The sequence below is a fragment of the Leishmania infantum genome, chromosome 34 (assembly GCF_000002875.2).
Source record: "Leishmania infantum JPCM5 genome chromosome 34".
Classification (NCBI taxonomy): domain Eukaryota; phylum Euglenozoa; class Kinetoplastea; order Trypanosomatida; family Trypanosomatidae; genus Leishmania; species Leishmania infantum.
In genome coordinates this window covers 92,348-111,906 of record NC_009418.2, presented here as the reverse complement: position 1 = coordinate 111,906, position 19,559 = coordinate 92,348, and the positions used below count along the sequence as shown (strand labels likewise).

Genomic DNA, 19,559 nt, shown 5'->3' with positions numbered 1-19,559 from the left:
TGCGGTCAAAGTCGCCGATACAGTTCGCCGACAGTGTCTCCTGCTGACGGGGGAAACAGAAAACCTCCGTCGCACACAAAAAGGTAGAGTGAAGGGATTTACGAGGGAGACGGAATGCTGGGCTCATACCACATGCGCGCGCGCCCCCCCCACGCAACCGAGCACGTCGCCTCGTCCACCTTCGCTTCTGATGAGCTGTCCAGTTGGGCTTCGTTCGTTTACGCGTGCGTGGCATCTGCGTGTGCAGCGTGGGGCTGCAGATTTGAGTTGGAACGAGAAACGAGAAACGCGCATGCACAAATTCACGATCGACTGAGGCATCCAAAGATGACGCGCGAGTCTATCAGTGAGGGAGTTGTCTGCACGCGTGAAACGACGGAGCGCGGACAAGCACGGACGCAGACAGATTCGTACAAGCGAGAGCGAGCGCCCACCCACGCCCACGCGCACACGCATACGAAAGCGTAGGCGTAAAACGCAAGAAAACACTTCGGACTTATTCGACACGTTAACGGCATCACAGTTAGCGAAACAAGTGAGAGGAACCAAAGCCAAAAACAAACACACAGCACGGCTGAGAGAGAGAGATAAAGAGGGCGGGGCGGGGGCACGTCACCGCACTCTTCTCCTCCCCCACATCCCCCCGCTTGCGCACACGCACACCCGCCGACGCATACAAACACCGACCCGCAAGTATGCGCGCGCGCACAGGCCTACACAAAGTGCATGCACGCAGACACGCGACACTCCTGCACTTCACGCCTTCGCCCGCTTCATCGCCTTCTTGGTCGTTGCGAGAGCAGCGTTGGACGCATGAAGCTTCTCGCTCTTAGCCTCGACGCGCTTGGCCTTCTTTGCCGACAGCGCCTTCTTCTTGTGGCTGCCGGAGTCGCGCGCCACGGTCACGTCGGAAAGCTTCTTGCTCTGCCGAAGCACTTTGGGCATGCCGCTCTTCCCCTTTTTCCTCTTCTTCGAGGTGACCGCAGCCTCGCCAGCGAGGGACACGCCCTCTCTGAAGCGCATCATGCCGTCTGGGCCAACGTCAAACATGTCTGCGACGTCTTCTGCTTCATCGCGACCGGCGCCGTCCTCTCCGTCGCTCGCGTGCAGCTCTCCGCTGGCGTCGAGATCCGCTTTCGAGGCGTCTGCCTCGCTCACGTGCGCTTCTTCCTCCTCTTCTCCAGCGGCGTCTTCTTCGGCGGCGGCATCGTCGATGCCGAAGAGCTGCGCAGGGATGTGCTCCACTTCCCCGCGCACTCCCTGTAGTTTCTTGCGCCCTGAATCGGTGAGCGGCACCAACAAAACGCCGTTGCGCGCACTCGACTGCACGACCCACCGACCGCGCCGAGGCTCCTTCGCCGCGGCAATGAGGAGTACATCGCCGTTGCTGCAGAAGCGAAGCGAGTTGACAATGGCTCGAACAGGCAGCTCTGCGACTAGCACCAGGTGCGGCTCCGTCCCCTTCCTGGATGAGGGTGCCGCGTCGCCGTTTCGGCCGTCATCTGTGCGCTTCCCCGGCGCCGTGGCCCCGGCGCCAACGCCGACAACGTGCCACACGCGTACCACTCCGTCGTAGCTGCCGGTAGCTACTACATCGGCATATGGCACGGCGGCCACGGCGGTGATGGGATTCGGATTACGCCGCTGCGCATCGACAGTGCCGAACGACGGCGCCGTCGCGTGCTCACGTGCCACTCGATCGCCATCGTCCTCCTCCGCGAGCTGCGCCGCTGCCTTTTCCAGCCCCGTGCCGTCGCCGATGAAGCCGTAGCCGTGCGCTGCTGGAACGACGACAAGGGGCTTGCGACGGTTCACGTCGAAGACCACGACGGCGCCGTCCCTCGCACCCGCGACGATGATGCTCTCATTAAGCATCGCCACGGTGTCCATAACCACGCTGGGAGGCGGCGGCGGCGGCGAGGCGGCGGCGGCGGCCGGGGTGAAGCTCTTCTCCGGCAGCCGGGCCGGCGCGTAGTTGTACGCCTGCTGCGTGGCCGCGTCCATCTTCCAGAAGCGCATCGTGCCGTCCTCGCCAACCGTCGCCGCCGTCTCCTTGCGCAGGCAATCCAGGAAATGGGTGGGCCCTTCATGACCGAAAAGCTTGTCGACGGCGATCATCTGCGGCACGGCCCACACCCGCAGCGTGCCGTCCTCGCAGCTGGAGTAGAGGGTGGCGGTGTCCATGCGGAACTGCAGCCCGGTGATCGGCTTACGGTGCATGCAGAGAAGTCCCTTGTGTGCCTTGGTGAGAGTCTCCCACACACTGATGGACCCGTCGATGGCCCCAGCTGCCACGTACGACGGGCACGACATGTCCACCGTTGTCTTTTCGAAGACATCGCGCGCCGTGGGGCGGTTCGCTGTCGTGTCACTGACGGCTATCGAGACGATGCCGGATGGCAGTACCGGCTCTAGAAGCACCTTGCGCCGCCGCTGCAGCTCCGCCTTGTCAGAGACTGACATGCCGGCCCCGCTGGTCGCGAGGGATATGTCTACAAGATACACCTTTCCGGACTTGTCACCATACACGATGCGGTCTGTACCGAGGGCCGCCACACACGTAATGGAGTTGCAGTTGTGGGCAATCCGCACAGAGTGCAGGTCGTGCGTCTCCGCTTGGTGGCCGAGGTAGTGTCGCACGGAGGTGGACATGTCGCGCTGCTTGACGCCGGCCGCCAGCCGCGCCTCCTCCATCAACTGCGCCCGGCGCTCGTGAAAGACGTCACCGTCGAGATCGTCCTCGAACGTCACTTCCTGCAGGCGCGTGTTTATGTGGTCCCCGAGGCTGCGGATCATGGCCGCCCGGTTGCCGTTGCCGCTGCCCACCGCCTCCGCTGCATCGGCGCTGTTCAGGACTGTGCGACTCTTCTTGGGATCGACAAAGTCGTCCGCGCCTCTTGAGGACGTTGATGCCTCCGCAGCCTTCTTGCGCGACGTGTGAAGCTGCGTGTTCTGCTGACTTAGCTTCTCATGCGCCTGGTGTTCCCTGCGCACAGTGGCGCTGATGGCTGCCCGCTTGGCCGCCTTCTTCTTGGACAACATTACAGCGTCGGTGCTTTCAACGTGGAGTGAGGAGGCGGGTTCGAGGTCAGGCCGACGCGCACGGCTGCTCAGGTAGGGGAAAAATACGGAGACCGACGTATACACGCAGACGCGCTCTGATGCGCGCTCCTATCACGCTGCTCCAGCCGGTCCCGTGTGCGTGTGTGAGGGCTGTGCGGAAGAGGCGTGTGGGTAGGAGCCGATGCAGCTGTCTTTGTGGTTGAGCGTAACGCTACTCGTGGCCCACAACTGAGGAGAAAAAAAGGGGCGACGATGCAGCGCACACTTCAAAGACGACTTAACTCGTTTTTTTTTGCAGGTCGATCGCACACAAGGAGCACGGGAGAAGAGAAAGGTGGAGCCGTGGACGGCGTGTAGGCGCGTAAGTCATGCACGACACACAACGCGCTGCACAGGGAGGCATTTCTGCATGTGAATGAGCCGGTGTTATCCCGGGTCGACACGGCGTGCGGAATACACCGCATACATGCGCAAAGTACGGTTTTGTTTTGTCTTCGGCAACGCGTGCATTTCGCTACCGTGGCGCATGAACTGCACGCCACCACCGCCCCTCCCCCTCTGGCCCGTGTCACAGGCACCCATCGCGTGGCGCAAAGCAGCGGGAGACGCGCGGGTACGGCGATGCGCCGGCTCAGTCGTCGGAGCACGGCCCCTGCCTCGAACGCAGCCCACACCCCGCTTCCCACGTCGCTTCATAGCCGCTGCCCGCATTATGCCCGTCGCCCCCCTCTCTGCCGCATCCCCGCCGGGGTGGCTCAGACTCTCCGCCAAGTAGTCGGTGTGAGGGCCGGGGATGTGTGTGTGTGGTGGGGAGAGGATGCGTTGGAGTCACACTGACACGTTGCCTCCCATATGGATGACGCAAGCGTGTGCACTGTCACCGCTCACTCCGACGCCACGCCACCCAGGACCCCGCTACCGACATCAGCAGCCATACATTGCTCTGCCTTCTCTACGTTGTAGTCACTCGGCCGCGCCACTGCCAGAGCTGGCACGGCATATGCAGGGATAAGGGGGCTGCTCGGGCTCTCACAGAGGGGGTAATGGGCCCTGAGGCATTAAGCACGGAGAGGCGCGGCCGGCCATGAGCGGGGCCTCTCACCGAGACTTGAAGAAAAAAGTAAAGAAAGGAGCAGCCGAGCAACGCGGAAAAGGAAAGGAGAACGCGAGAGGAAGATGAGGGGAGCACCGCCACACACGCAGACATGCGCCCAGTCACGCATACTCAAACCTTTCACCAACGCCGTTGCCATTCTCTGATGCGCAAGCGCGCTTCTCGAGGTTGTATCATCTCACCGACGATCACCGATCAGCTGACGTACAATGAAGTGGCTGCGCCGCTGCACTGCCATGAACAAGATGTGTGCCACCCAATACCACGCCATGGCCTCCGGTGTGGAAGCCGCGAACACAACCGTGAGCTCCGCTACGCCAAGCGCACGAACGGCCTCCACCCAGGCAGTATAAGATACGCCGCGGTGAGAGGCTGCGGCCACACTGAATCGGCCCTCCTTAAACTCTTCAGCGTCGCCGCCAGCGGCAGTGCCATCAGTTGGCACATCGAACGGATTCTTCGGCGAAAAGAATTGCTCGGCCAGTGCCGCCAGCGTGGCCGGGGTCGGCTGAACCACTGCGAAGGCGAGGGCGCTGTTGTGGCGCACAAACAGCATGCAAGGAGCTGAAGAAGAGGCGGGTGCAGCACGCAGCTGCGCCTGGTAGCGCGCCGCAAGCTGCCGGAACTCCTTCACATTCTCCACGGTGGCGATGTTGAGCAACGGTGACGGCTGACTCTCAAACAGCAGCCGAATGCTCGCTGAAGGACAGTCGAGCGCGCGCGTGGCTGCTGCGGCCGCCCGCGTTGTTGCCTTGGACTCTTCGCCTTGAGCAGCGTTGAGGAAGGATGCGTCGCCGCCTTGGATGACCACGCCATACCACAGCGGCACCCCGCCAGTGCAGCCAGGCAGGTCACGCGAGGAGCAGGTGGTCACCGACATGTGGGACGAGGACAGGAGTTCCGTCAAGGGGGCCGGTGTACGGTAGTAGAGTTCTTCCTCCAACCGATAGTAAAAGCTGTCCCCCACGGCGGGCGCGTAAAGGATCTGCGCGAAGCGTCGGGTGCTGCGAGACAGCGCCGTGAAGTCATCCTGCGAGGCAGACACGTGCAGGAGCATTAAATCGAGCTCCGTGTGCTCTTCCCACACCTTTGGCCATACCGTCCTGCCTTGCTGCTGACGGAGCTCCCGCGCGTAGCGAGTGAAGTTGACGGCGTAGCACCAGAGGTAGCCGGTGCTGTTGAAGCGCGGCAGACACACCGGCACCCACGCCTCCCCCAGCTGCCGCAAGATCAGCGAGCGAGCGTAGCGGTACAGGAGAAGCGCGTCGTCGACATGAAGACAGCCGCAGAGCGCAGTGTCAGGTCCCAGTGCAAGGGGCGCGGACACAGAGACCTTCGGGTCTGCGGCGTAGGTCTCGGGAGGTCCGACGGCGGCCACGAGGTAGTTTTTAAAGTACAGAAAGCTGAACAGCTGGTGTGCCGGCGGCCCGACGGCGGCGTCGGCGCAGCTGCGGTAACAGCACAGCAGCGCTCTTTCCACAACTCGACGCTTCTCTACGCTGAGGGCCAGCGTGGCCACCGCGCCAACAGCGTATGTCAGCTCTGTCTGGTGGGACTCGATGAGCTCTCGAAGCGCCGCACGGTCGGCCGAGGTGTACGTGGCCATGACGTCCAGCCCGGGTGACCTCGCCAGCAGGGTGTTCACGGTGGGAAGCACGAGTAGGATGCAGTGGTGGACATGCCGTAGCTGCGCCAGGCAGCAGCTAGCCAGTGGCGGCGCTTCGCATTCTCCCTCCGCGCTCGACATCTCCACGGCGCCTGCTGGCAGTGAGGGGGCCACGCTGCGCACTGACATGAGGTAGATCAGCTCACCCTGAACGTAGAAGAAGAGTGTCAGGGCTTGCACTTGCGCGTTCACGTCACCTTGATGCGAGACCTGGCCGGACGTCGACCTTGAGCGGTAGTAGACCACCTGGCGCAACTCATCCCTCACGGCCGCAGAAGATACGGCGCCATCCGATCTGGGAACAGGCTGGGACGGCCCCCGGCTTTGCTCGTCGCCGCTCTCCTTGTCTTCGTGTATGTGCAGCAGCACTTGAAGGAGGGCACACAGTGGACTGAGCTGCTCTTCGCGGCCATGCTGAGAAAAGATGGGCTTGCCGGCCCGTGTCAACACCAGCACGTGCCGTTCATGCTGCCAGAGTACAGCCATCGGGTCATCCTTTTTGCCATCGTCGCTCCCGGCATGCAAGACAGCGGCTGGGCGGCTCATCGACATGGTCGGCGAGGGAGCCCTCCCGTATGGAATCCCCTCAGCGAGGCTGATGTGCGGGAAGCAACGTGAGGCGAGGTGAGATGAGGGTAGGGGCGGGGGGGGGAGGAGGAGGCGCAGGATGGAGTAGCCGGGGGTGGGGGTGCATTGAGATCATCGCAGAGAACCGAGAGACGTAAGAGCAGCAGGGACGGATGGCGCCGGCGGACTGGAGGCGCCATCGTACAGGGAGGCCAGCTCTCTTCACGCATTGCTTGGCTTATGCATAGAGAGAGAGGCGGACAGGCATGCAAGCAGGCACCCCCGCCTTTCTCCACCCTCACACCCCACACAACATACAAGGAAAGCGGCACCACTACCTCATGACTCGTAAGATGAAGTCTAGCACTGTGTGCACGTGTGACTGTCTCTGCGCTCCATGGAGCTTTTCCTGTGCATCCCTGTTTCGCTTCCACCCCTTCACTGCCATCTCCCCGCCCGCCGGCCCTCTCCCTCACGCGTCGGCGCTGCCCCCCACCAACCACCCAGTACTCCATGGATGCGCATGGATCGTGCGCGGATCGGCACCGCGTCTTGAGCGAAAGAAAAAAGAGACGCGAGTGCGTGCAGTGTGGGAAGGGGGGGGGGACGGAGTCGCAGGAGGAGGTGAGGGGAGAAGCCCCTTGCAGAGAGTGCTGCACTGATTGCTAGTGCTCCTTGTTTCGGTTCTGGGACTGTTGCACACCCATCGCGTATATGAGGGCTACTGGGAACCAGACAAAGAAACAGTACTGAGAATGGCATGGCGCGCAAGCAAGATTACACACACCCACGCAACCTCGCCCTGTCGTGCACACCACCGAGCGATACAGCTGGGCCACACACGAAAACGCAGATACGTACATATATATATATATGTGCACATATACACACACATGCCCACCTGCGGATGTGCGCAGAGGAAAAATGCAGACGAGGGAAGAAAGCAATACAGAAAGCATGATGAGGAGACGGAGTAGCAGACACGAAGCATCCATTGAACCCTAAAAAAGAAAGAACATCACCGCCTCCCTCCCTCGACGCGGTGCTAAGCTGCCGCATGAGTTGCGAGGCGTCTTGTGTTGAGGCATGCAAGCTCACGTGCACATCTCTGGGCAGGGGCATCGGTATGCATATATGGGTGTGATGACCACCCATGATTGGTGCGAAGGGGAGGAGAAGCACAGCCCCAACCGTTGGGCGTTACACACGTACACATTGCATCAACGAGTTGGCAGAACGCCGCCAGGAACGGAGCCAAACGCGGCCGCACGCTGCCTGACGAAACGGCCCGGGAAGAGGAAAAAAGGGAAAATAAAGCAACAGGGAACAGCGGATGAAAATATGCGGTGAACAGAAGAGGAGGGCAGGGGGAGGTGTGGCTGGCCTCACGTGGCGGCGGCGGTGGTGCACACAACGGCACGCATACGTACCCGGCCATGCACACACACACACACACGAGCCGAGCAGCGCCACCGACGGAGGTGGGAGGGTGGAGAAAAGGTTTCGAAAAGAATAACGCCGTATAGGGCTGTCCGGTGATCAACTTGGCGGAGTAGAACAAAGAAATGCGCCGCGGCATTGGTGGCGACAGGGAGAGGAAAGGAGATGGAAACACAGGGCGACGATACGTATGCACACACAGTCACCCCCGCCCTCCCATCGGCACATTAGTTGCGTGCGGACCTGAACCAATCGGTCGGGGAAGGGTGTGCACCTGTCTCCGTCATGCGTGGCTAACAGGGTACGCTGCGTGCATGAGGTCGCACCTCTTCGCGTCAGCGAAGACGACGGGCGACGGACATCGAATCACACGCGCACTGGACAGGGGATTCGAAAGAGCACAAACATTTTCAGCAGCACATACAAGCATGTGCATCATGCAGAGAAAAGGAAAGAAGAGGGGGAGGGGGCGATTCCGTAAGAGAACTAGTGAGAAGGCAGACGGGGATAGATGCGAAGATCAAGAGACTCGCACACCTGGACCTACAGACGTATGCATGTTGCTCTGTGAGGCGCTTCCTCCCCTTCCCCCCTCCCCACCAACACCGCCACCTGCCTTTTCCCAGCGTTGCCTACAACCACACAAACCCTTTACACATAGATAGCCCTTCACGCACACACACGCCTGCTCTTCCGCTGTGCCGTCGCCTTGCACACACCTCCTACGCTCCCTTCCTCGAGCCAGATATCCACCGTGAAAGAGAAGAGGTGACGCCATAGCGCCTACTGTGTACGTCGGGACACAGGCGCTCGGCGCTTGCAATGGTCTGCTCGCAATGCATCTGCGTCTGCACAGCTTGCGTGCTACCCTGCCCGTCGGCTGGATTTCTAGTCGGAATCAGCTCCACGACTCGACCTGGTACGCTGAGGGTGATGTCGAAGGCCAGTGCGCCTTGGTTCCCCGTCACAACGCCACGCTTCTTCCCCAGCTCCGTCGCCTTTTCGTCCGACAGGGGTTTGAAGCAAGGGATGATGATGTAGTCCCCCTCCGGCAGCGGCGGCAGGGACAGCACCGGTGCCTGCACCCCCGGCGACTCCAGACTCTGGTGCCATCTCACCCACGCCTCGATCGAGCCGCCCAGCCCCATCAGAAATGCGCGGTGACTTTCATTCTTGACCGTATGGCGGACAAATGTCATGGTGGAGAATAGGGTGCGCAGCAGCCGCAGTCGCTGTGCTGGACTCGACGTCAGCGCGGAGCGCACGACGGCGCGCAGCCGATCAACCGCGTAACTAGCGCTTGACCCTGGCGAGAACGAGGTGCTTTTCGCCGGTGCCGTGTTCTGCAGGTCCACATCGATGAACAGGTCGAGTTGCGGCACCGGCGCCGCCAGCGATCGCTGCGCGCTCTCTTGTGTGAAGGGTACGGAGTGGCCCTCGTCACCGTGCAACTCGTAGGAGAAGTTCGAGGACGTGAGGACGGCGCGCACCTCCGTGTCGTGTGGTATGAGGTTGCCCTTGATGCCGATGTTGCACGCGTGCGGCGAGATCAAAAAGCCGTCCGCGAAGGCCTGCAGAATGACGGAGCGCATTTGATCGCTCGGGTCCGGGTGAGACATGAGGAAGAAGCTCATGTTCGTCTTGTCCTTGTTTTCGCGGTCGGAGAGGGCGATGTTGAAGGAGGTGTGATAGTACTGCCGCAGCCGCCGCGGGTTCTGGACAAGAACTCCGTTCCGATCCAGCAGCACCGTGTGTGGCGATACACTGTCGATCACCGCGCCGTCCACGGACCAGGCACCGCTGCTCAGCACAACATCGCTGCCTTTCATAACGATCCCCTGCACAGACCGTGGCACGTACGCCTTGCCTCCTTTTCCCGCTGCACCGCCGCCGGTCTGCGTTTTGCGCTCGGCCGGCGGGTCCTTCTCCTTCGTGCACATGTCATCTCTGCCGGTCCGTCGCACCAGCAGTACTTTCATCTTGACCGTGGAGAGCGCCGGCCCAGCCTGCATCGACTGGCAGATGCGCAAGGCGAAGTACGAAGGCTTGTCAAGGTGGAAGTAGTACTGCGTGCCCGTGTACAACACCTCAAGCGTGGCGTCGTGCGGCAGCAGCACTGTCCGCGTGCGCGACTCGGGCACGGACCACAGCCCCTGCACCGTGCGGGAGTGAATGTTGGGGTGCTCTGGGATGGCGTGGATCGTGATCGTCTGCCTCGGTGGCTTGCGCTGCGCCTCCTCCTCGATGAGATCATTGACGTTCAGGTCTGCTGAAGCAACGTCCAGGTGTGAGAAGCCGCCGCCCATCGCCGCCTGCTTCGCCTGCTCCAGCGTGGCGTGATGAGCGTGTATGGCGAACATCGGGAGTTTGTTGGGGTTGCGCTCCAGCAGCGGATCGAGACACGTGAAGAGCGTTAGGGTGTACGGAAAAGTGCCCTTACCACGCGGCGGCCGGTGACGGTCGTGCACGTCCATGACGACCACGTACTCCCGCGTGCCCGGCAGGCAGTCGAAACCGAGTGTGATGAATTCGTTGCGGTTACCCTGCGCCATCGCCAGTGACTGCAGTCCGCGCGGCCCTTCGGTTTCGCTGACGATGCGCCGTCCTTGGCAGTCCCCGAAGCAGCACGTCACTCGACGGCCACGGCTGTCGCGCATCTTGCACTGCGTCAGAGACGGCAGCGTCGTCACCTCATACACGCGCAGCCGCACTACTGCCCCGCCCCCGGAGAGCTCATCTACAGTTTTCTTGTCAAGCATGTTGTTGTCGTGCGGCAGCGGGGACTGGTCCCCCGCGTGTGGGCAGAAAACGAGGAATAAGTGCGTGCACCGGTCGACCAGGTGCGAGCAAATGTGAAACTGCGGCTGCCGCGCCATGTGCTTCCCAGCGTTGTGCATGTCATAGATGCCGTGGCAGCACAGCCGTGTACAGTCCTCTGGCGTCTCAGATCCGCTCGGAAGGTCCCAGTACGTGAAGGGGCTCCAGTTGATGCTGCAGTGATCAAAATGTGCGAGCGCCTCCTCCCACGTGACGCAGAAGACACCGGCCTCGCGGTGGGCGTTCATGTAGCCCAGGTCGAGCAGCTGCTCCGCCGTAAGGGAGGTCTTGAAAGGTGGCTCGAACTTTCGCGTTGACGGATCCTTCGTTGTGTCCCGCAGCATGATGGCGCGAATAGTGGGTTCCCCGGTGGTGCTCAAACGCTGCGTGATCATGTCGATCACGGGATACACAACCGGTGTCACGAACCACTGCGCGCTCTGCATCACCCGCTCCGACGCCGTGAGGGGCGGCCGGCCAGCACACCAGTGCGCCGTGAGAGTCATCATGAGTCGCCCAAAGTTGTAGCCCTCCATCAGCACCGACCACATCTCCGATGGCCGCATCAGACCATCCACGGTAGGCTCCTCGACTTCGCCAGCGCTGCGGAAGCGAATCACCTCAGGTATCCACCCGCATAACTGGAACAGCACCGCGGCGCTCTCCATAAGGGCGAGGTTGATACCACAACCGTTTGCCTTGAGGAGCCCCTTCTCCAGCAGAGCCGGGTACAACTCGAACGTGGCGGACGTGAGACAACGAAAGAGCCCGCTCTCCGGCTCCACCGGCACCCGGTCGTCCACCTTCACCATCCGCGTCGCCCCATTCACGATCATCGAGAGGCAGTATATACCCCCGGTCGGGTTCACCACCGGACAGCCGAAGATGTCCTGCGGGTGGACAATGCTGCGCAGCGGACTCCAGCGGGGGAAGAGATGGTTATAGTGCGCGAGGGCCTGCACGCTCGCGTGGATGCCGGTGCGCCGGTAATCCAGCTCCCTGAGGTTGGACGGGATGCCGCACACACGGCCGTCAAAGATGTCTAAGACGCTTGCAGCGCGAATCACCGTGTGCCCGCGAATAAGCTTGCCCTCTTCAGGGAAGTGCTTCCGTGCCCCTGGTGCCAGGTGCTGCCGCATCAGCACCAGCTCTCCGAACCGCATGCCCCAGTCCCGGCCCATTTCCAAGCTGTAAATCGCGTACGTGCAGGAGTCCTTGAACTGCTTTGGGAACCCAGGCTTGCGGTCGAAGACGCCGGTGACGAGGTAGCCCTTCTCTTCATCATCCCAGAGGTGGAGCACGTATGAGTAGTCGCCCAGCTTGATGGTGCCCCGATTTTGGAGGAAACGCATCGTTGGCAGCGGGATGGCGTTATGGTGCAGAAAGGCTGGCGTTGTCTTCGCCCGCATCTGTTCCAGCATAATCTCGTATAAGCTTGGCGACTCCGCGGAGCGCTTGCTGATCGCAACCGGTTTTGACCGCTTCGGCCTGCCCACCTGCACCACTTCCCTCGGCACCTCCGCGACTTCGTCATCGGATGGGGCGGACAAGTTCTCGCCGAGGTCGTCGTCCTTTTCCATTTCGTGCACCCGCGGCTGCCGTCTGCCGCTCAGCACCTCCTTCATGAAGAGTGTGTCGAGATAGCCCTTTTCCACCCCAGCCTTCCGGTAGCACACCATCAGTTGCTCGTACAGCTCCTCTACCGTGGCACACGTCATCTTCGCCCGTCGCGTGCTAGGGGAGATGGACCCCCTTGACTTCAGCTTGAGCCTCTCGGCTTCCTCGCGTGGCGTCGCCTCCGCTACCACGCGCGCCACACGCTCGCGCTGTCGCCGCTGGCTGCTGTCTGGGGTAGCCAACTCTAGACTGTCGTCGCACTCCTTGCTCTCATGGTAGTAAAAGGCTAAGATGTACTCGTGTGCGGTGTAGCAGCGCAAATCTGCGTCGGTCTCTTGCTTAGACATGGTTCTCTTCCAGAAGGCCCTGTTGTTCGTCGACTTGTCCGAGTCAAGGCCGCAGCGCGGCTCAGCGTCGCAGCGCTGAGTGTCATTCGCATCCTCGCCCCCCTTCGACTCGGATGCATCTGACTTCACAAGGATGGAGCAGAGGGGTCGCCGCACCCTGCTGCAAGTCCGGATCCCCTGCTCACTTTGAAGTTGCAGTTTCTTGCGCACGTATTCCTGCACGGAGCCCTTCGGTCGTGTGGAGGTGCCGGCGGTCCTTTTCGCGGTCTTGTCGGCGCCGCTCGAGCCGTTCTCGCACGCGCCACTGGGGCATTGGCGCACCGGGGGCAGGAGACCCTCTCTGCGAGAGACGGGCGGCTTTGTCACGACATCATCTTCCTCACGTCCAGGTCTGCTGCGATGGACGTCGCCGCCGGTGGCGCCAAGCACGTTCAGCTCAAGTTTATGCTCGCTGTCGTCGCCACTCATCGCAGAGGAAAGCGCGCGCAGCCCACCTGTGGAGTCGATGCGCGCATGTGCTCCGCCCTCGGTAGCCATGATGAGGTCATCGCCGCTGTTCGTGTGCTCCGGCGCGTGGCGTGCATTTTTGGAGCCCTTCATCTGGCGGGTCCGTGACGCAGGTTGCCCTGCAGCATCATTCAGGATCTCCTCCGCGTTGCTGCTGTGCCTGCGGCCATCCGCGAGATCGGAAGGCGATATCACGTACCCCGGCCTACCAGAAATCGCGGACGGCAGAGAAGGCAGAATCTTGTGCTCGAAACCGAACTCTCCCACCGACGCCATTGCAGACGAGGGAAGCAGAAATGATGGAGAGGCACCCCCTCCTCACTGCCGCACCCGCGCTCTCCTCACGTGTCGGTGGGCACACGGAAGAGCAGAGGCAAGGGGGGAGGGCGGCCGTGGCGGCAAGAGAACCAGGCGAGACGAGCAGCAGCGATGCAAAATGGGAGAGCAACCAAAGGCAAGAGAGGAGGAGCACACAAGACGCAGACACCGACAGCGCCGTGGTGAGGCGATGGGAGGGAAGGCGCGTTGGAGAGAAAGCAGCGACAGGTGCGCGTACATACAAGAGTGAAGTGGAGTATACACGAGGAAGAAAAAGCGGACGAGGAAGATGCGCAGTGACGCAGGCTCCGTTGATGATGCACCTGGAACAGACAGACGGACGGATGGACGGACACGCACAATAGGCGACAGACACAGCGAGGTGAAGAGATGGTGGAAACAAAGGCCGAGAGAGGTCGCGGCGTTCGTTCAAGAATATATATATATATACCTTTATGCAAGACGCTATGTATGCGTGCGCCGCGGGTGGGGGTGGGGTGTCGGGGCTGGGCGAGGAAGGAGAAGAGAAACGAGCGAGACACACACGCCCCGAAGAGCAGGCGAACACCTTAGAGGCGGACAACAAGAGGGCGTGAGAGAGAGCACGCAAATGGGGATCGAGTACGCTCAATCAACAGCGTAGGAACGGATGGAAAACAAAAATCGACCAAGCGACAACACAAGTCTTCACCACAGCGGCGCACCAGCAGGCACACAGGCAGAGCCGAAATAACGGAGAACAACAAAGACGGAGTGCCCGGAGAGGCGGGAAGAGGAAAGGAGCGGAGATGCAGACAGTCAGCAGAAAAGGTGCAAGGGAGACGTAGAGGGGGAGGCAGGTGGTGGCGAGGAGGGGAAAGGCAAGCAGAGGCTTGCGCGGATGCGTGGCCGAGACTGAAAAGACTCAGAGACAGACACAGAAACAGGCAAAGATGCACCACACAATGGCCTGAGAAGAGCATACGATAGGGTGAGAAGAAAGGGAAGCTAGGGGTCAGAATGGAGGGTGGTGGTGGTGGTGGGGTGGGGGGGGGGAGAGGGCACACCAAAATGGAGTGCAGACCTCTCTTGTACCTCGGCAGCAGATGATGAAGCAAAACAAAATACGAAAAAAGTAAGAAGATGCGCGTCACAGTGCGCTGAGGGAGTTCCACTCTTTCTCTTACCCTCTTTCTCCCCGCGGGGCGTTGATGGGAGTGGGAGCAGGGAAGAGTTCCCTGCGCACCGTTGTCTCCGCGTATGTGCGTCAACACCCGAAGCGCGCAGCGAGCGCGCGTACCGGGCCAGATCGTGCGTTGCGACTACCCCTTTCCCTCCTCCTCCACTCCTAAGGGGCAGTGATCGCGCGGCTGAGCTGGCTGTACCGACGGTGTCGGGCGTGGACGCACAGAGAGCAACAGGAGTGTGTGTGTGTGTGTGTGTGTGTGTGTGCTGGTCCACCGAGAAGAGCAGAGCAGTGCTGGGGAGTGCGACGAGGCGGGGCAATTCGTGAGGACGGTGAGGAATGGCAGGGCTCCAGCGGCGCAGCAGAAAAAAAAAGAAGAGGGAAGGAAGGCACTGTGGACATAGGGTGAGCCGAGGCGCGATGCCCGCAGTAAAGCGGCGGCGTGCCCGAGGCGAGATGACAGACCGCATGCGTAGACGGAGGAGCGGGAGGGAGGAGAAAGGGAGAGAGCAGGAGTGTCGGGTATGCGGGTGTGGGCGGGGGCCGTCCTGCGAAGCATGTCGACGGCCATCGCGTACCGCTAGCGGAACGCCTCGATGAGCATTTGCTGCCCCCATGCACCTCCCATTGCTCATTGAGTGAGGGAAAGGGGCCGGCGCGGCCACTCAGAGGCCGGTCTCGACCGCGCACTGCACTGAGGACGTGTCTGCTGCAGAGAGAGAGAGAGGTAGAGAGCGCACATCATACAGAGCGTGAGGAGGAGACAAACAAGGGAGGAAGCGCGTGAGCCTTGGTGACCAGATGTATGGAGATGAGCCTCAGCGAGACCGCCGGCACACTCCCGGAGGTGCATGCAGACGCGCACCTTCCCCGGAGCACATAGAAGAGCACGTAGGACTTCTGGGGAGTAACCGAGCAACAAAAAACGACGACGACTTTATCGAGCCCCGGCACTTTGTGCCAGTGGAGCACACACATGCAAAAATCGTGACACACCGCTGTCCGCCGCTGCTCCCTCTCCGTCCGCTTTCCGTGACGTTTGCACCACTCAAAGGAGGTCCTTCCACGTGGGAACGCGCGGTGTGCCGTCGATCGGGGAGTACGTCGGCACGTAAAACCACGACGGCGAGTGCCACAGCCCACGGCTGAAGATGAAGAAGTACATCACCTCGTAGAGGGCAAGCTCGTGGAAGAGGCCATTCAGGAAGCCACGCAGGTCCCGCCAGGCAAGGCTGTCCCACAGGTGATGATCGCAGTGCGCGAGAGGGGCAACCACATCCAGCCCCCGTTTGGTAGCGGCCTCCGCCAAGTCGGCCGGCGACGACGATTGCGAGCAGCACCTCAGCTCCGTCTGTGGCTCATCATAGCACATCTCAGGCCACATCGCCCGCCAGGTGGTCATTACCACGTGAAACGAGGAGTAGCCCGTGTACTTGGCATTCGCCTTTGGCAGCACCGGCGCCGGTGCCACCGCAGCAGAAGTCTCGCTGCGTGGAAGCTCCACCAAGTCTCGGTCCTGCTGAGCCTGCGCTCTCTGGCTGGCCAGCACTTGTTGAACGTTATGGGCAACGACAGGAACTTGAGCAGACACTGCGCCGTAGCTCTTCAATGACGGAACACCAGCCACGTCGCCAAGCGCGAAGATCTCTGCGTAACGGCGGTGCTGCAAGGTTTCGTGGTCCACGTCCATGAACGACGCCTCGTCCGCGAAGAACGCCTCCAGCTCCTTCTTTGTTTTACGAAGAAGCGGATGCCTGCGCAGCTGCTGTGCCGCGACCTCGTCTATGCCGCGCCGCAGCGCGGGCATCACGCACTCGTCTACGTAACGCATGCGATGCAGACCGCTCTGGCGCACAAACGACGGTGCGCAGAGCGGGAGGTCGAGCACCAGTAAGTTGTACGGCACGCGCACCTCTACATTATTCCTGTAGTCGTACAGCGTCGCCACGTTGGCTGCGGTGTCTACAGCGGCCAAGTAGCTGTGAAAGAGGAGATGGAAACGCTCTGCAACACCGCCGCTGTGCTGCTGGCACGCCAGCTGCCGCTCTCGCCAGAACTTCTCGATGACCTCGTTCACCGCTCGCGGCGCCGGTCCTATCGGCTGTGGATCAGCTGTCACCGCCATGTAGTGGCAAAGGCTCAGTTTGTTGTAGTAGTGGAGGTACTTCCAGATGGTGTTGACGCTTGACACAAAAGTGCTGTCATGCTGGCGGCTGCTGTAGTGCATGCACCACTGCGCCAGTGTGTCCAACGGAGAGACCGTGGTGGCCAGGCCGGACACAGGGCGCACACGCTCGGCCACTTCGTCTGGGATGAGCGCGGCGTCTGCCGCTTCAGGTGAGGCGATCGCGGCGCGCAACGTGCCAAACCAGCGGGCCAGCGAGGTGGGCACAGAAAACGTGTGTGCTTCTGCAGGGGAGGGTCTGGTTGAAGGAGCCGCCGTCGGCGGCGGCGTACGCAGCGCTGGACTGATGGTCGTGCCCAGGTCAAGGCTCGGCACACCGCTGCCTGACGCCGCGTGTGGTGCTGTCATCAACGCACGCGCCGCCTCCATCTGCAGCACAAACGAGGCAGGTGGCACCTTCACGTGCAGCACATTGCCTGAGAAGAGGTTCACCAGGTTGTCTCGCGTTGTACCAGGGTTGACGGCGATGCGGTGGGTGTCCAGCTGACCAGGCTGCACCTGGCCCGCCAAGCTCCCGAGCGAGCGGTGCGCACCGGCGGCGACCACCAACGCATCGTACGAAAACATCGTTGTGCCGTCCGAGAGGTTGGTGCTGCCGTCGTTGTTGATGGAGACGGTCGACACCTGCAGACGAAGACTGGGCCAGCAGCGACGCAGGAGGTCGATCCCCCAACGTGGGTGGCGCTCGCTTGCGTCGTCTGAGCTGGGGACAGTTGCGGCGGCCAGCATGGCTTTGGTGGTGCGCACGAATACCTTTTTTGCGTCTGGGTCCACACGCAGCACCTCCGCAGCAACGAGGTTGGCGTCCCGGGTCACGTTCCACGCCGCAGGGGAGCGGACGATGTCCACGCCTGTCGACGTGGCGATGTCGTAGCTGCGGTGGCCGACGTGGGCGAGGGGGACATGTCCCAGGAAGACCTGCTGCTTATCCTTCTCAATCACCGTGATCTTCAAGTCTGGCGCGGAATTTGCGATGAGCGCCGCCACGGCGGACCCGCCAGCGCCACCTCCGATAATGACGACGCGCTGCCCTTTTCGCTTGCGTAGCAGCTCCTTCTCCGACAAGCGACTTCGCTGTTGCACTTGGCGGAGCGCCAAGAAGACCGACAGAATCACCGTCAATATCGCGCCGACGCCGGCCGTGCGCAGAAAATGCTGCGAGTTTTGCACCTGCAGTGGGTGCGCGTTCGGGTCCTTTTGGGGAACCTTCGGCAGGTACATTCGCGGTAGTCGCGTACGCCGCATCTTGCGGGCACGCCACCAACAGCGAGATGCGTGTGCGTGCTTGCGGGAGCGTGTGGCGTGGAAGGGAAGGGGACGGGCCGGAGGTGGACGACTTCACCGAGCCTTCTAGCGCCGTGCGCATCCGCTGTTCTTCTTCCTTGAGATGGAGTAGCGAGACGAAGAGCGTGAGAGAAGAAGAGATGATATTGGGCATGAAGTGGCTGCGATGGCGGCGCTGAGGTGGGGGAGGGAGGGAGGAGAGGGCAGCAGCGGCAGCCCTGAGATGTAGAAAGGCAGCGACACTAACCACAAAAAGACAGGGCGAGGAGATACGCCGTGGAAACACGCCATGCAGCTGTGATGAGAGGAGGGGTGGCCATCCCTTCACCAACCCCTCCCCACGAACGCCACACAGCCTCCATCCTCTGCGAAAACCCCGCGGAGCACACACTCACACACACACACAGACTTATTCTTTGGAGATGACAGGAGAGGAGTGCCAGAGAGGGGTATGGGAGGCCACCGTGCGGCACGGCCGTGAAGTGGTTTCCCTGCTCGCCTGATATCGTGAGCTTGCCCATGTAGTGGTCGTCATTGCTGACTGTTTGGTGGAGTGGAAGAGAGTAGATGCCTCTCATTGTCAAACAGTGGTGGTGGTGGCCGGTGGGGGGGGGCTACGGTACATGCTGTATAAGAAAAGAAGGCAACGGCAAACGCGGGCTGTCAAGCGATGCAGAGAAAGAAGGGAGGGAGGGAGGGAGACGAAGCGCGCCACTTTCCGAGTTGGCGAGCGGCCGACGAAGAGGTGAGGGTGCAAGGGCTGATGGAGAAAAGACGGTGCGCCATCGTCACTGGGGTCGCTGGTGCAGAAACTCCTCACTCATGAAGTATTGGGTGAGAAAGGCCACCGGGTCCTCCGGCTGGGCCTGCAGCACTCTTGCTAACGCTTCCTGCACGGCTTCGTGGATCTCTGGGTGATCGCGCAGGTACTTAGCCTGTGCTATCTGCTCTGAGCGTAGATTGGTCTTGAGCGCTGCGAGCTCCTCTTTACTGAAAACGGCTGCCGCTGCCTCCTCTAGCGTAGGCTCCGCCATGAGAGTGGTGGCTGTGGTGTCCGCCATGTTCTGCACGTTGAAACAAGAGGAACTTTCTATACGCGTGTGCTCACTGATTGGCTGCGCAGAGCGGAGCAGCCATCGAGTGTGGGGCATGCGCACGCAGTGGAAATAGGAGTTGCAATGAGAAGAGACAACGTTCAGAGAGGGCGATGACAGAGATGGAGACGTGGAGACATGGGCCGCGTTGCCTGCAAGCCGCGAAGCACAGCCCTTGGTAGATTGCCCTTCCGACCCTTTTCATTCGGAGTTTCGGTGTTGCCTCACCGTCACGTACGCTCAAGATCGAGGGCGGCTCTCGCCTGTGCCCATTTCCGTCTCGTCCTCTCCCACGCGGACACGCAAGACTCACAGGGCTAATAAAGGCTACGGTCAGAAGAAAAACAGGAGCGGCTCATGAAGGTTGGAAAGCCA

At 61.3% G+C, this 19,559-nt stretch overlaps 5 protein-coding genes across 5 annotated transcripts; all 5 read right to left on the bottom strand.

Annotated features, from left to right (window-relative positions):
- Positions 1 to 756: 756 nt before the first annotated feature.
- Positions 757 to 3,042, bottom strand: LINJ_34_0320 (conserved hypothetical protein; the record flags this gene model as incomplete). The annotated part of the gene is made up of 1 exon (XM_001468382.1): positions 757 to 3,042. The coding sequence occupies one exon, from the start codon at positions 3,040 to 3,042 to the stop codon at positions 757 to 759; it is 2,286 nt and encodes a 761-aa protein (XP_001468419.1).
- Positions 3,043 to 4,355: 1,313 nt separating this feature from the next.
- On the bottom strand, positions 4,356 to 6,395 carry LINJ_34_0310 (conserved hypothetical protein; the record flags this gene model as incomplete). The annotated part of the gene is made up of 1 exon (XM_001468381.1): positions 4,356 to 6,395. One exon carries the CDS (start codon positions 6,393 to 6,395, stop codon positions 4,356 to 4,358), a length of 2,040 nt encoding a protein of 679 aa, XP_001468418.1.
- Positions 6,396 to 8,572: 2,177 nt separating this feature from the next.
- LINJ_34_0300 (putative calpain-like cysteine peptidase) lies at positions 8,573 to 13,231 on the bottom strand (the record flags this gene model as incomplete). Its single annotated transcript, XM_001468380.1, has 1 exon — positions 8,573 to 13,231. The coding sequence occupies one exon, from the start codon at positions 13,229 to 13,231 to the stop codon at positions 8,573 to 8,575; it is 4,659 nt and encodes a 1,552-aa protein (XP_001468417.1).
- A 2,438-nt stretch (positions 13,232 to 15,669) lies between these two features.
- LINJ_34_0290 (conserved hypothetical protein) lies at positions 15,670 to 18,051 on the bottom strand (the record flags this gene model as incomplete). The annotated part of the gene is made up of 1 exon (XM_001468379.1): positions 15,670 to 18,051. The coding sequence occupies one exon, from the start codon at positions 18,049 to 18,051 to the stop codon at positions 15,670 to 15,672; it is 2,382 nt and encodes a 793-aa protein (XP_001468416.1).
- An 827-nt stretch (positions 18,052 to 18,878) lies between these two features.
- LINJ_34_0280 (conserved hypothetical protein) lies at positions 18,879 to 19,241 on the bottom strand (the record flags this gene model as incomplete). The annotated part of the gene is made up of 1 exon (XM_001468378.1): positions 18,879 to 19,241. One exon carries the CDS (start codon positions 19,239 to 19,241, stop codon positions 18,879 to 18,881), a length of 363 nt encoding a protein of 120 aa, XP_001468415.1.
- Positions 19,242 to 19,559: the final 318 nt, after the last annotated feature.